General features: G+C 44.9%; 1 protein-coding gene across 6 annotated transcripts in view; it reads right to left on the bottom strand.

Annotated features, from left to right (window-relative positions):
* Positions 1-13,411, bottom strand: part of LOC132881762 (cingulin-like protein 1) — a 42,390-nt gene that overhangs the window by 26,708 nt on the left and 2,271 nt on the right. For 2 of the 6 annotated variants that reach the window (XM_060914608.1, XM_060914607.1), the window contains exons 2-8: positions 11,505-12,603; positions 10,536-10,630; positions 10,012-10,108; positions 9,702-9,812; positions 8,676-8,824; positions 8,104-8,239; positions 805-1,017 (exon numbers count right to left, since the gene is read on the bottom strand). In XM_060914608.1, the coding sequence (XP_060770591.1) occupies positions 805-1,017; positions 8,104-8,239; positions 8,676-8,824; positions 9,702-9,812; positions 10,012-10,108; positions 10,536-10,630; positions 11,505-12,563 (1,860 nt within the window). In that variant the 5' untranslated portion in view covers positions 12,564-12,603. Of the gene's footprint in view, positions 1-804; positions 1,018-8,103; positions 8,240-8,675; positions 8,825-9,701; positions 9,813-10,011; positions 10,109-10,535; positions 10,631-11,504; positions 12,627-13,411 lie in introns of those variants that run through there. The other 4 variants (XM_060914613.1, XM_060914610.1, XM_060914611.1 and 1 more) reach the window with 4 other exon arrangements.

The following is a 13,411-nucleotide window of genomic DNA, read 5'->3' as shown; positions in this document are numbered from 1 at the left end:
ACAACTTGACATTCATTTTGTGAGAAAACACACTTATAGCAGCTAGTAAGGTTTTGGGCATATTTAGTCTGGTTGACCAGTTTTATCATGGTGTTTGTTAAACTGGTTCCTTATCCAACATGATCTTTGCAAGAAGGCAAGATAAGTAAAAACATATCTGTATCAATTTGGATATACAAGTATATCATATGCTGGCACGGTGGTGTAGTGGTTAGCACTGTCGCCTCACAGCACGAAGGTTCTGGGTTCGAGCCCAGCGGCCGACAGGGGCCTTTCTGTGTGGAGTTTGCATGTTCTCCCTGTGTCTGCGTGGGTTTCCTCCGGGTGCTCCGGTTTCCCTCACAGTCCAAAGACCTGCAGGTTAGGATAATTGGTGGCTCTAAATTGTCCGTGTGTGTGTGTGTGTGTGTGTGTGTGTGTGTGTGTGTGTGCATGTGAATGGTTGAGAGGAGAAAACCTCTATAATAATTCAGTAGAAGGCAACGGGAAACCACTACTGTAATGTTCCCTAGAGACTTTGATGGCTGAAGCCGTCAGAATGGCCACGTCACTGTAGTGATATGCCAAAATGGATGGATGGAAGTATGTCATATGCAGAGAAATGCAATTTTCACAGAACTCAAGTGTGCAGATGGCCTCTGTTAAGACTGGAATATGAGAGTCAAGGGTGGAGCAGAGTGGTCTTGAACATGGAGATGATGAAAACATCTGTTCTTATTGGTAATGAAAATGTATAATACAGTTCCAATTGGATGTAATCACCATTTAAGTGTAAACTAGCTGATCCAGATTATTTCCACTTGCCTCTTTAACTTCATCTTTGGCCTTGAGTAGCTTCTGAACCATCTCCTTGTGTTGCTCCTTCAGTGTTTCCACCTCTTTAGCATGGGTTGAAATCTCTTCCTGAAGCGCACCCTTTATGGCTATGAGCTCCCTCTCCTTCCAGGACAGCACATCCTCCTGTTCCTCGTGCACCTGCTGCAGCTCCTGGAACTCCACGCGCAAATTAGCCAGCTCCTGAATGGGTGTGTGTGTGTTTGAAAGAGAGAGAGAGAATGTTTCTTATCATTATGTGCAACATTGGATTAATTTCCAGTCTCCCTTCTGAAGATGAAAGATTGTAAGAATAAAATTAGCTCTATCCCTGACTTACAAGTGACGTCAAAGCAAAATAGAAACCCGGATGTCGGCCATGTTGGTGAACATACAAATATCAAGCGACATTCCATACAAAACATAGTCACGCATGCGCAACTCTGTTTTTCCGCTGCTTTAAGTGTTCTTTTAGCTAGGTCATATCTTTGTGCTGTATATGGTTGTGGTCACGACAGTACTCGTGACCATGGCACGTTCCGATTTTTTTTAGAATTCTGTCCGTGATTCGGAAAGAGGGCGAGGAAACTCTGAGGCTAAGTATGGAGAGGAGACGAGCATGGCTGAACAACATCAGGGCTGATCTAACAGAGGCTAAAACCAAAACAGCTCGTGTTTGCAGTAATCATTTTATCTCAAGTGAGATTCAAAAGCTTTCTCAGTCATATCATGGAAGAATTTTATTTCGTGTTGCTAGAATCTGGCTATAAAATGAGCGTTCTCGTGTCGTGGTTCACTCGTCATTGTTATAATTTTATAATTATAAAATTGTTTTTAGAGTGGTTGACCTGAAATAAATTGAAATGTGATTTGTGAGCCATAAAGCTAGAGACTTGTCAAAATTTCACTACCTTACCCTTGCAAGTACAACTGCTTTGTCATCATTGACTGGTGTTCAGAATTGCGGTGCCAGGTCTTAATTATTTTGACCTTTAAAAGTAGTAAACAGGCACCCTTGTCAGACATAGTGGCTCCCAACTCGTTAGTTGTCAGGGCATGTTACAACATGCCAACTTCAGACACCCTGGCGCCACTGTCCATCACACGCCAACTTCAGACACCCTGGCGCCACTGTCCATCACACGCCAACTTCAGACACCCTGGCGCCACTGTCCATCACACTGTGCTGCGTGGACTATATAAGATGCGCACAAACATCGAGGAAAACACGGCACACAACAGACGGGGACTCCATGCAACACCTGCTTCTCATCAGTGAACATTTGGATCCGTTTCTCTCTTTCTCCCTCGGTTTCATTTCTTTCGTGCTTTCTATCTTTCTATCGCGGACGTGTCAGGATCCAACGTCCATCATTTGTGCCGTGTGAGCATTCCGTGCGTCCTTGAATGTAAGTTGTTTATTGTTGCGTAGCTACTGTGTTATGTGTGTACTCGTTATCTGTAACTGTTACATGTAGCGGTAAGGCTAGCGAGTATTTCTTCTCCTTTTCTCTCATCCTGTGTCTGTCTATTTTCTTACGTGTTTGTTCTGTTCTGTTCAGTAGCCATGTAATGATAGCGCTTGTTTTCTCGTCCACGGTTTGTTACGGGAGCACATTTCATTATTAGCCATTGCCGTGTTGGGAGTGTAGTGGTGGTATGTACAGTTCATAACCGCGCCACATATTCTAACCTTCTATGCGCAACACAGCGCGGGGCAGCGCTTAAAGGAGCCACGCTCCCCTTCATTCAGCCGACACACTCTGTGTCTTCATGCAGGTGTGACTCGCTGTAAGCAGTTGCACCACGCACCTTGGTAATGATAGCTGCTGTAGGCAGCTATCCTCATCCGCCATGTACGTTGTACACATTGTACATATTGTGTACATATCGTGTATATAATCAGTATCTAGTGTGTTGTGTTATTTATTATGGGGTGTAAATAGCATTCATTGGGCTTTACATTGTTTTACTTATATAGTATTCATTTGTGTGTTTTACATTTGTATTACATTGTATATAGTTATTATTCATTTGCGTTAATATATATTTAATGCGATGTGTATTTGTATTTATATCATTGTCATTATTTACATTATTGCTTGTGTGTATATTATTGCTCATGTCTTGTTGTATTTGTATTTTATTCTGTTTTCTAGTAAAACCACGGTTTACACGGTTTCTCGTGAGTGGACATCCATTAATTCCTGTTCTAACCGGACAGCCTGTGTAGCTTGCTGTATACCCGATCCAGTGTCCCTCTTATACAGTCCTTTACCCTGTCCATCACCGGACACCCATTTTTATATGGTCCTTCGAGCCGGATACAGCATTCTACACAGTCAGGATGTCCACTCATGATGGCAGTGCCCGTCCTCGCCGTGAGCACCACCACCCCAGGCACCTGGATGACTACGTGGTGACCCAGGCTCAGCGACGGCTGCCACAGGACGGCGCACACACCCAGGATGATTCTTCCCATGTGGGAGACAGCAGGCCCCGGGAGCCATCACACACTCCCCCTGCTGGGCAGACTCCCCTGGACACGTCAGCAGCTATCCTCCTCGCCCTTCAGCAGATACGGGAGGACAATCGGCAGCTGCAGCGGGATGTGCAGTACCTGTTGCAACAACAACACTATGCATCACCTCCACGCACTCCAGCGAGGGACATCCAGGTTCCAGCCGTCACGCCTGGAACCCCCCCAGCAGTCCTATCATCACCACTGCAGCATGACAGAGCATACAGCCCTGCTGACTCAACCAGTGGACATCGCCGCGCCCCGGTGGCAGAGCAGTCGTCACCTCTACCTCGGCCACACATCGCAGGAGCTGAGGCAGCGACGTCCACACCGCCACACGGAGGAGCTCCCCATCTGCCAACACCACTGACGGCAGAGCTGACAGAGCACCTGAGGAGCATGAATCTGCCACGGGGTCATTCATTCACGTCATCCTCACCCTTTCCTGCACCCCCCAGCCAAGTCAGCTCAGCAGCCATCAAAGTCAGCTCCACGTACACCCGCCAAGGTGGAGCCTCCAAAGAAGTACTGCCCCTTCTGCAACAGCACGGAGCACTACTTCAACCAGTGCACTGCGTTCAAGAGTATGTCACTGGAACCAAGGCTCCAGTGGATCAAGACCGGGAAGAAGTGCTGGAGGTGTGGACGTGACCATCAAGCAGCTCAGTGCTACCTCAAGGCACGGTGCCCGAAGTGCAATCGCCGGCACCTCGAGGTACTGCATGAGGTGAATGCACAAAGCAGGCCAGAGACTGCGACACTGTCTTCACCCAGCCAGCCATCCACCTACTACCTCGACCCAGCACGGAGAGGTAGTTGTGTGCTGCTGAAGATGGTGAAGGTGCTCCTTCATCACGGGGGCAAGAAGATGGAGACCTACGCCATCCTCGATGACGGGTCAGAGCGCACCATGCTCCTCCCCCAAGCAGCGCAGCAGCTTGGCCTCAAAGGACAGAGTGAGAATCTGGCCCTCCGCACCATCCGTCATGACATCAGAACGGTGCCGGGGAGGTCAGTGTCCTTCTCTGTGTCATCCCTCAGTCAACCGCAGCAGCGGTACAAGATACAGCGGGCCTTCACATCACCCGAACTGGGACTGTCCCCTCATTCACACCCAGTTGAGGCTCTCCAAAAGACCTACCGCCACCTCAGAGGGCTGCCTCTTCACTCCTTTACTCAGGCCCGTCCGCTGCTCCTCATTGGGTCTGACTACCCAGACCTCCTCATCCCCATCGAGCCTGTGCACATAGGCCCACCAGGTGGACCCATTGCCCTGAAGACACGCCTTGGGTGGACACTTCAAGGCCCTGCCAAGGCTGTCAAGCAGCGGTCTTCCACCCCAGCGTGCCTGTTCATCAGTGCACCGTCACCATCAGTGGAGCTGCTGCAGGACGCCACTGAGCTGCGGAAGTCCCAGTTCTGCGGCCACATCACCGTGACCTCTGACCCTGCGTTGCCTGATGCAGGGAACTTCAGTCAATATCCAGAGCTGCTGGAGGCCACAGTCAGAGCGCGTCACGGGGCGGCCACACCCGCCATCACAGCTGAGGACTACAGGCAAGCGGAGATGGCACTCCTCAGGAAGGCACAGAGTGACTCCTTCCCCGAAGACCTCACCCTGCTCTCAGCGGGGAAGCCAGTCTCCACTGACAGCAGGATCCTCACATCGTCCCCGGAGTACGACGCTGAGACACAGCTGATCCGGGTCGGAGGTCGTCTGCGCAGGTGTGACACGGTTGAGGAGGAGACTCTACACCCCATCCTGCTTGACCCTCAGCACCCCATCACACAGCTCATCATCCGAGACTTCGACAGCCACCTGGCGCACCCAGGACCAGAGCGAGTGTTTGCTGAGCTGCGCCGGCGGTACTGGATCGTGCGTGGGAGAGCGGCTGTCAAGAAACATCAGCACAGCTGTCCAGAGTGTCAGAAGTGGCGAGGCACACCAGTGATCCCCAGAATGGCTGACTTGCCACCATCAAGTCTGCGCTTGCACAAGCCAGCCTTCTATTCCACTGGAATGGATTGTTTCGGGCCGTACCTCATCAAAATCGGCCGACGCACTGAGAAACGGTGGGGCATCGTTTTCAAGTGCCTGACAATCCATGCAGTGCATCTAGACCTCCTCACCAGCATGGACACTGATGCTTTCTTGATGGCCCTGCGGCGCTTTATCGCACGCCGAGGGAAACCACATGAGCTGCTCTCCGACCAAGGCACCAATTTCAGAGGGGGTCAGTCTGAACTGCAGGAGACGTTCAAAGCCCTCAGCCCAGAGCTACAGTCCCACTTAGCCAGTCAACAGATTGACTTCAAGTTCAATCCTCCACATGCTCCGCACTTCGGTGGTTCCTGGGAACGGGAGATCCGTTCCATCAAAGCTGCCCTACACACTACACTCGATGCACAGACAGTCACTGAGGAGGTGTTGAGGACAGTGCTGATCGAGGTGGAAAGCATCATCAACTCCAAGCCCTTGGGTTACACCTCGTCAGACATCGCAGATCCAGATCCCATCACTCCAAACATGCTGCTGATGGGGCGGCACGACCCCTCCATACCACAAGTGGTCTACACCGACTCCGACATCCTGAGCAGGCGCAGGTGGAGACAGTGCCAGGCCCTTGCGGACCAATTCTGGGCTAAGTTCATCAGGAACTACCTGCCCTCTCTTCAAACCCGCTCCAAGTGGCAACGAGACCGGGAGGACCTCATCGTTGACAGCATCGTGATGATTGTCGACCCTCAACTCCCACGTGCCCTGTGGCCTGTGGGCAAGGTCACTGCTGTCATCCCTGGAGCAGATGGCAGGGTACGTACTGCACAGGTGCAGGTCAAGGACCGGACCTACACACGCCCAGTCTCACGCCTGGTGAGACTCCCTTCACTCCCTCAGGACACCTCTGCCTGACATCATGGACACAACTTTGTTCCACAAAGTTGGGGGCGGCTGTTCAGAATTGCGGTGCCAGGTCTTAATTATTTTGACCTTTAAAAGTAGTAAACAGGCACCCTTGTCAGACATAGTGGCTCCCAACTCGTTAGTTGTCAGGGCATGTTACAACATGCCAACTTCAGACACCCTGGCGCCACTGTCCATCACACGCCAACTTCAGACACCCTGGCGCCACTGTCCATCACACGCCAACTTCAGACACCCTGGCGCCACTGTCCATCACACTGTGCTGCGTGGACTATATAAGATGCGCACAAACATCGAGGAAAACACGGCACACAACAGACGGGGACTCCATGCAACACCTGCTTCTCATCAGTGAACATTTGGATCCGTTTCTCTCTTTCTCCCTCGGTTTCATTTCTTTCGTGCTTTCTATCTTTCTATCGCGGACGTGTCAGGATCCAACGTCCATCATTTGTGCCGTGTGAGCATTCCGTGCGTCCTTGAATGTAAGTTGTTTATTGTTGCGTAGCTACTGTGTTATGTGTGTACTCGTTATCTGTAACTGTTACATGTAGCGGTAAGGCTAGCGAGTATTTCTTCTCCTTTTCTCTCATCCTGTGTCTGTCTATTTTCTTACGTGTTTGTTCTGTTCTGTTCAGTAGCCATGTAATGATAGCGCTTGTTTTCTCGTCCACGGTTTGTTACGGGAGCACATTTCATTATTAGCCATTGCCGTGTTGGGAGTGTAGTGGTGGTATGTACAGTTCATAACCGCGCCACATATTCTAACCTTCTATGCGCAACACAGCGCGGGGCAGCGCTTAAAGGAGCCACGCTCCCCTTCATTCAGCCGACACACTCTGTGTCTTCATGCAGGTGTGACTCGCTGTAAGCAGTTGCACCACGCACCTTGGTAATGATAGCTGCTGTAGGCAGCTATCCTCATCCGCCATGTACGTTGTACACATTGTACATATTGTGTACATATCGTGTATATAATCAGTATCTAGTGTGTTGTGTTATTTATTATGGGGTGTAAATAGCATTCATTGGGCTTTACATTGTTTTACTTATATAGTATTCATTTGTGTGTTTTACATTTGTATTACATTGTATATAGTTATTATTCATTTGCGTTAATATATATTTAATGCGATGTGTATTTGTATTTATATCATTGTCATTATTTACATTATTGCTTGTGTGTATATTATTGCTCATGTCTTGTTGTATTTGTATTTTATTCTGTTTTCTAGTAAAACCACGGTTTACACGGTTTCTCGTGAGTGGACATCCATTAATTCCTGTTCTAACCGGACAGCCTGTGTAGCTTGCTGTATACCCGATCCAGTGTCCCTCTTATACAGTCCTTTACCCTGTCCATCACCGGACACCCATTTTTATAACTGGTTTAATTAATAAGGCATTTACCCATCCAGAGACAAGTTATAAGCTTCCATGGACTTATAAGCCTTCATTTGAGAGTTGTCAACCCACGAAGTCTGCCAAACCAGATAGAACATGATATCTGGGTACTCGATGGTCGGTAGAAGCGTCTTATCTTCAGAAAAGTCTGACTTATTTAAATAATATGGGTCAAAACCACATATCTATCTTCTCTTTGTAGCGAATCTTCGCTCGATCGTTCAAATCATGGTAATACTGAGAAAATTCAGCATCGTTTAGACACACAATTTCAGTGGCTGCCATCCTAGTTGCTTTGTATATCCACCATCATGGCGGCCGCTCATGGCGTAGCACGTTTTGATCACGTGGTTGCAAGTCCTCTATTGTGGAATACTGTGCATACAATTCAATTAACTGCAAAAGGATTATATGCACTTGTTGCTTCAGCAGTGTTTCTCACCTGTAGGATGGTGTCTCTCTCCTTGAGCTCTGTGCTCTTAGTGTTGTCCAGTACATCATGCATGTCTGAGAGCTGCTGCTGCAGATTCTTTGCCTCTGCCCGACTCCGTTCTCGCTCCCTTTTGATCTGCAGTACTCTACACCACAGAAACACACACAGAATCCCACAATAAGCAATATCAGTGTGTTCACTAGAATACCGTCTATACCAGAAGCATGGAAGCTATTGTATGAAACAATTAATTAACTGTACAGTATGATTTTGTCTAAATTGACCGTAGGTGTGAATGTGAGTGTGAATGGTTGTCTGTGTCTATGTGTCAGCCCTGTGATGACCTGGCGACTTGTCCAGGGTGTACCCCGCCTTTCGCCCATAGTCAGCTGGGATAGGCTCCAGCTTGCCTGAGACCCTGTAGAACAGGATAAAGCGGCTAGAGATAATGAGATGAGATGAGTATGATTTTGTCAATCTGTAACTTTTCATTCTTGAAAAAAGCTTCAAAATAAGTTTGGTTCGAGATCTTGATCTAGTAGGCCCCATGCTGCTATTTCTGTAAGATAAAAGTAGCTTACGTTTCTATTGAAACTTGCAACTCTTTCTCCATGTCAGTGAGTTGCTGACGGAGTGAGACTTGCGCCTGCTCACTCCTGCTCAACTTCTCCTGCAGTCTTTTCAGTTCCTCTGAAGTCTTCCCACTTGCCTCTGACAGACTTTCTCTGTTCTGTGAATGCAAGTATAAAAATATTTACTCTATCCACATTCACTGGATATGAGCAATCGCGCGCTCTAATTGGCTACTCTACTACTAGGTTATCAGCTCATACACCGTGAGTAGAGAAAAACAAAATGGCGGCGCGTATTGCTGAACCAACCGAGAACGAAATAAAAACTCGACTTGAAAACAAAATCCCAAAAAATACAAAAAAAGCAACAAAATATGGAATGAAAGTATTTAATAGTAAGAACACTTTTTTTTATTTTTCAATAATTATTATAGCATTTTTCACAAATTGTTAGTCATTTCACTGGTTTGTTTACATTCTTCATCTTTCAGCATTAAAATTACACATGTATGCAATTTATCACGTGCTCACTAAGCGGAAATGATTTTGTCGGATGTTCTGTATGAAGTTTTTATTTATTGAATTTGCAAAAGATGAAAATAATAACGCTCTGTTTCTCAAAATCCAGTGACTGGATAGAATAAAACAGTGATGCCATGATACACTTCCACAAACGTGTTGTGAAGATGAGACTTTGATAGATCTCTGTTCTTTAAATAAAACAGGGTGCCCACTCTCACCTGATTGTCATCCCACTGATTGAAAACACCTGACTCTAATTTCATTTTCAGATTAACTGCTAATCCAAGAGGTTCACATACTTTTGCCACTCACAGATATGTAATATTGGATCATTTTCCTCAAGAAATAAATGACCAAGTATAATATTTGTGTCTCATTTGTTTAACTGGGTTCTCTTTATCTACTTTTAGGACTTGTGTGAAAATCTGATGATGTTTTAGGTCATATTTATGCAAAATATAGACAATTCTAAAGGGCTCACAAACTTTCAAGCACCACTGTACATTTATTCACCTTTATTACCTTAATTTCATCCTCCAGTTGCTGCTTTAGCTGAGTAACCTGGCTTTCCAGTGCCTCTTTTCTCTCCTGGAGCTCTTTCACCTTCGCCACGGAGTCAGACAGCTAAACACAAAGCAATTCACTCTCAAACTCTGAACAAAGAACTCACGAACATAAAAGTTTTGTGCAACATTTGTTTTGCATCAGAAGCAAACACCAAATGTTTCTAATTTATGATCGAAAACCAAGCCAAAGAAACCACACAAATATTACTCATGTTTGTATTAAAGAGTACTGATCTGCCAGTGACAAGATCCCTCACCTCCTCCACATTCTGCACAGCACATGACTTCAACATCTGGATCTTGTCAAACAGTACATTTACCTTCTGCCTGATGATCTCATCTCCCTCACCACTCCTATGGATCAAGGTGCAACAACATGGTTTTGCATTACAATGTTATTACAACATATCATATTTAGCTTTTTGATCACCCCACAAACTGCCTGTTACTACTTGAGGGGAATTTGGTTCAAGGTTTGTAAATGAACATCTGGTTTGAGAAACTCAATTGCATTCTATAGATCATTTTAATATTAGGAAGATAATCTTGTCAGACTTTGGCTTGAAATTCCCACTATGAAAAGCCGGGGACTTTTCAGTCCAGCCAGCTGAAACAACAACACGTTATCTATAGCTATGCAAAACCAGGTCTCGCCTTAACTTTTATCGTCAAATGATTAGTAATAGGACAGTTTCACAAAATAGCCACATGATACTGTTTTGAAATCTCCTCCCTAATACAGAGTACTGTGACTAATATTATTTATAATGTTTGTTCATACCCTTCTTTGAGGTAGTTGAACAGTGCTAGTTTAGTCACATCTTCATATGGCTGGTCCACAAGCTCCTGCTGTCCTTTCAAAATATCAGGGGTAACCTTAAATACATACACATGTTCACAGGGACTGTTTTTACATACAAGATAGAAAAACTCTATAGAGTTTTTTTCTTTACAAAATAGTGATTCCCCTAGGCCAAGTGATGTTTAATAAGCATACTAATTTGCACAAGTAACCAATTCACAGACAGTCATGAAATGAATAACAAAAATTATTCTATCCACATTCACTGGATATGAGCAATTGTGCACTCTGATTGGCTACTCTACTACTAGGACATCAGCTCACAGACCGTGAGTAGAGAAAAATAAAATGGCGGTGCGTGTTGCTGAACCAACCAAGGACGAAATAAAAACTCTACTCATAAACAAAACCCCAAAAATTATCAAGTATTTAAAAGAAACAGAAATTGCTAAAAGAATATTGGTCCCCCCCAATATCGCCTGTTCCACACTCCAGTCCAGTCGGTGGCGGTAATGCACCTTGCCAACTGCCAAAAAACCCTAAGAAGAAGAAGAAAAAGAAAACCCCAAAAAATACTAAAAAAAAGGCAACAAAATATGGAATAAAAGTATTTGATGGTAAAAACATATCTTTTTTTATTTTCAAGAATTATTCTTATAGCATTTTTCACAAATTGCTACTGGCATTTTGCCAGTTTGTTGACGTTCTAAGTGGAAATGATTTTGTCAGATGTTTTGTATAAAGTTTTTATTTATCAAATTTGCAAAAAATAAAACGGCTCGGTTTCTTAAAATCCAGTGAATGTGGATATAATAAGTTATTCCACTCAATCTCGTTGTACATGGCTTATAGCCAACTCGGTGCTACGTGCCTCATCAGCTATCAGTTCATGTACGACTCGATTTCATGGAATAACTGTTTATTATTATTATTTGGTCAAGACTTTACCTGGGCCTCCCTTTTGGGGCTTGAATGGCCACCATTTTGCTGAAGACATCTGGTTGGATTTCCTCTATCAAATCTACAATTAACTCTTCCTAATCTTGGTGACATCCATTCGTTCCTCGGTCCTTCAAACTCTGCTGCAGTTAGAGTTCTTATATCTGCTTCATAAATATTCTCTCCTGTCCTCAGCTTTGGAAGACTGTCACTTTGAGACACACAGCCAATAGATGAGGTTGGTGGAGCCAGCCCTTCTCCCATCCCTTGCCCTCTTGCAGATACCGGACTTGTCCTGGAAGAGTGGCCAGAACAAGATGCGCCTGCACTTTGTGATTGTTTTCTCTGTTGGGGATCCACCTGGTTTCTATGTCTAACTCTACTGACCCTACTTGAGGAATGTCCATTGTCCTCACCAGAGTAAGGTACGGACAGCCTGCAGATGATGTGAGATTGGCGGCAAGGTACACTTTCTGCTGAGTGTCCAGAATCTAGGTCATCTTCGGGTTGTCCTCTTCCTGTACCAGGCAGAGGGATTTTGGCTCTTTTCACCATTACATTGGATGCATAACCAGGTAAAGTGTTTATACTGAACTGATTTAAGTCAGGGTTAGACTTAGTCTTAATATGGATGGGAGAGTTATGTAGGTCCAAGTTGTTGCTTCTGGGATCATAGGGTCTGAGAAGTGCAGGGTGTCTCTGGCAGTTTAGCAACGGAGAGGATGGGGTGTTAGGAGACAGCTGAAATTCTGAAGGAGGTATCTGCAACTGACTCATTGACCTGTAATCCATTAAATGCCTTTGGATGCTTAAACCTTTGCCATTCATGGTTGAAACATACTCTGGTCTAGACTGAGCCATAAAAAAGACATCTGGGTAGACAGGAGGTTGTGACAACTTATTTTGTCCATTTAGTACCACATAAGGTTGGCCCTGTATACCCTGCACCTGTACCTTCACTCCAAAAGATCCTGATCCATCACCATGTGCTGCAGGAATGTGGTCATATTCATTACCAGTCAGATACTGATACCCATCTTGAAGCCTGCTGTTTCCATGCAGTTCCATTGTGACGTTGCACGTGAGGTCCTCCACTATTCAAAAGATGCTGAAAAACAATCACAGGGCTCTCTAGACATGACATTGCCTGTTTTATGTTAATGTTTTGAAACACACTGACAGTAAACAATACAAAGTGATGACTAAGTTGCTTTTACATCAGCTTGAGAAACAATAGTGTAGGTCTCCCAGCTGCACTTACACCAAACTGAGCGCACAAAATAAAACAACTCTGAGATTTCGCAATACAACAAATACTCTTGTATGTTAACAGTGTGCTATTGTATCAGTCGACACAACGACTTCAGTTCTCAGAAGCACTGAGCTTGACTTGTGTGAGGCTACGAGGCTGCTCATGGCCAACATTCAGATCATGTTCATACATAAGCAAAACCTTAAACCACAGCGTGACATAATCAGCAGGAGACACTGTATATAGGAGCATACTATATGACATGATATGAGTTACTATATGAGAATATATATGAGTGATTCCACGCTTATGGGTACTGAAATGGGGACATGAACTTATTCACCTAAAACCATTTCTTTTTTTACCATCAGGTCACAAAACATGTAATCTTTAATGAATGATATGTTAAAAAATAACTTTAATTTTCTGAGATGTAATAAAAACATATTTATATGCCAAAGTCAAGCCTATGAGTTCCAAAATGATGTCTGTTACATTACTTCTGTTACGATTGTCCATCTCGCGTCTGTTACAAATTAATTACAATCTAGCTATATACCATGTTAATCTTATTGAAAGAATGTGTATGTTTATTCTACTACACATGTTTATTAATTATATTTGCTAAAACATCACCTTCCTATGTTTCAAAAAGTAATTCTAC

The sequence above is a fragment of the Neoarius graeffei genome, chromosome 2 (genome assembly GCF_027579695.1).
Source record: "Neoarius graeffei isolate fNeoGra1 chromosome 2, fNeoGra1.pri, whole genome shotgun sequence".
In the NCBI taxonomy this organism is placed as follows: domain Eukaryota; kingdom Metazoa; phylum Chordata; class Actinopteri; order Siluriformes; family Ariidae; genus Neoarius; species Neoarius graeffei.
Note: the sequence above shows the minus strand (reverse complement) of the source record. Positions and strands in the feature narration are given on the sequence as shown.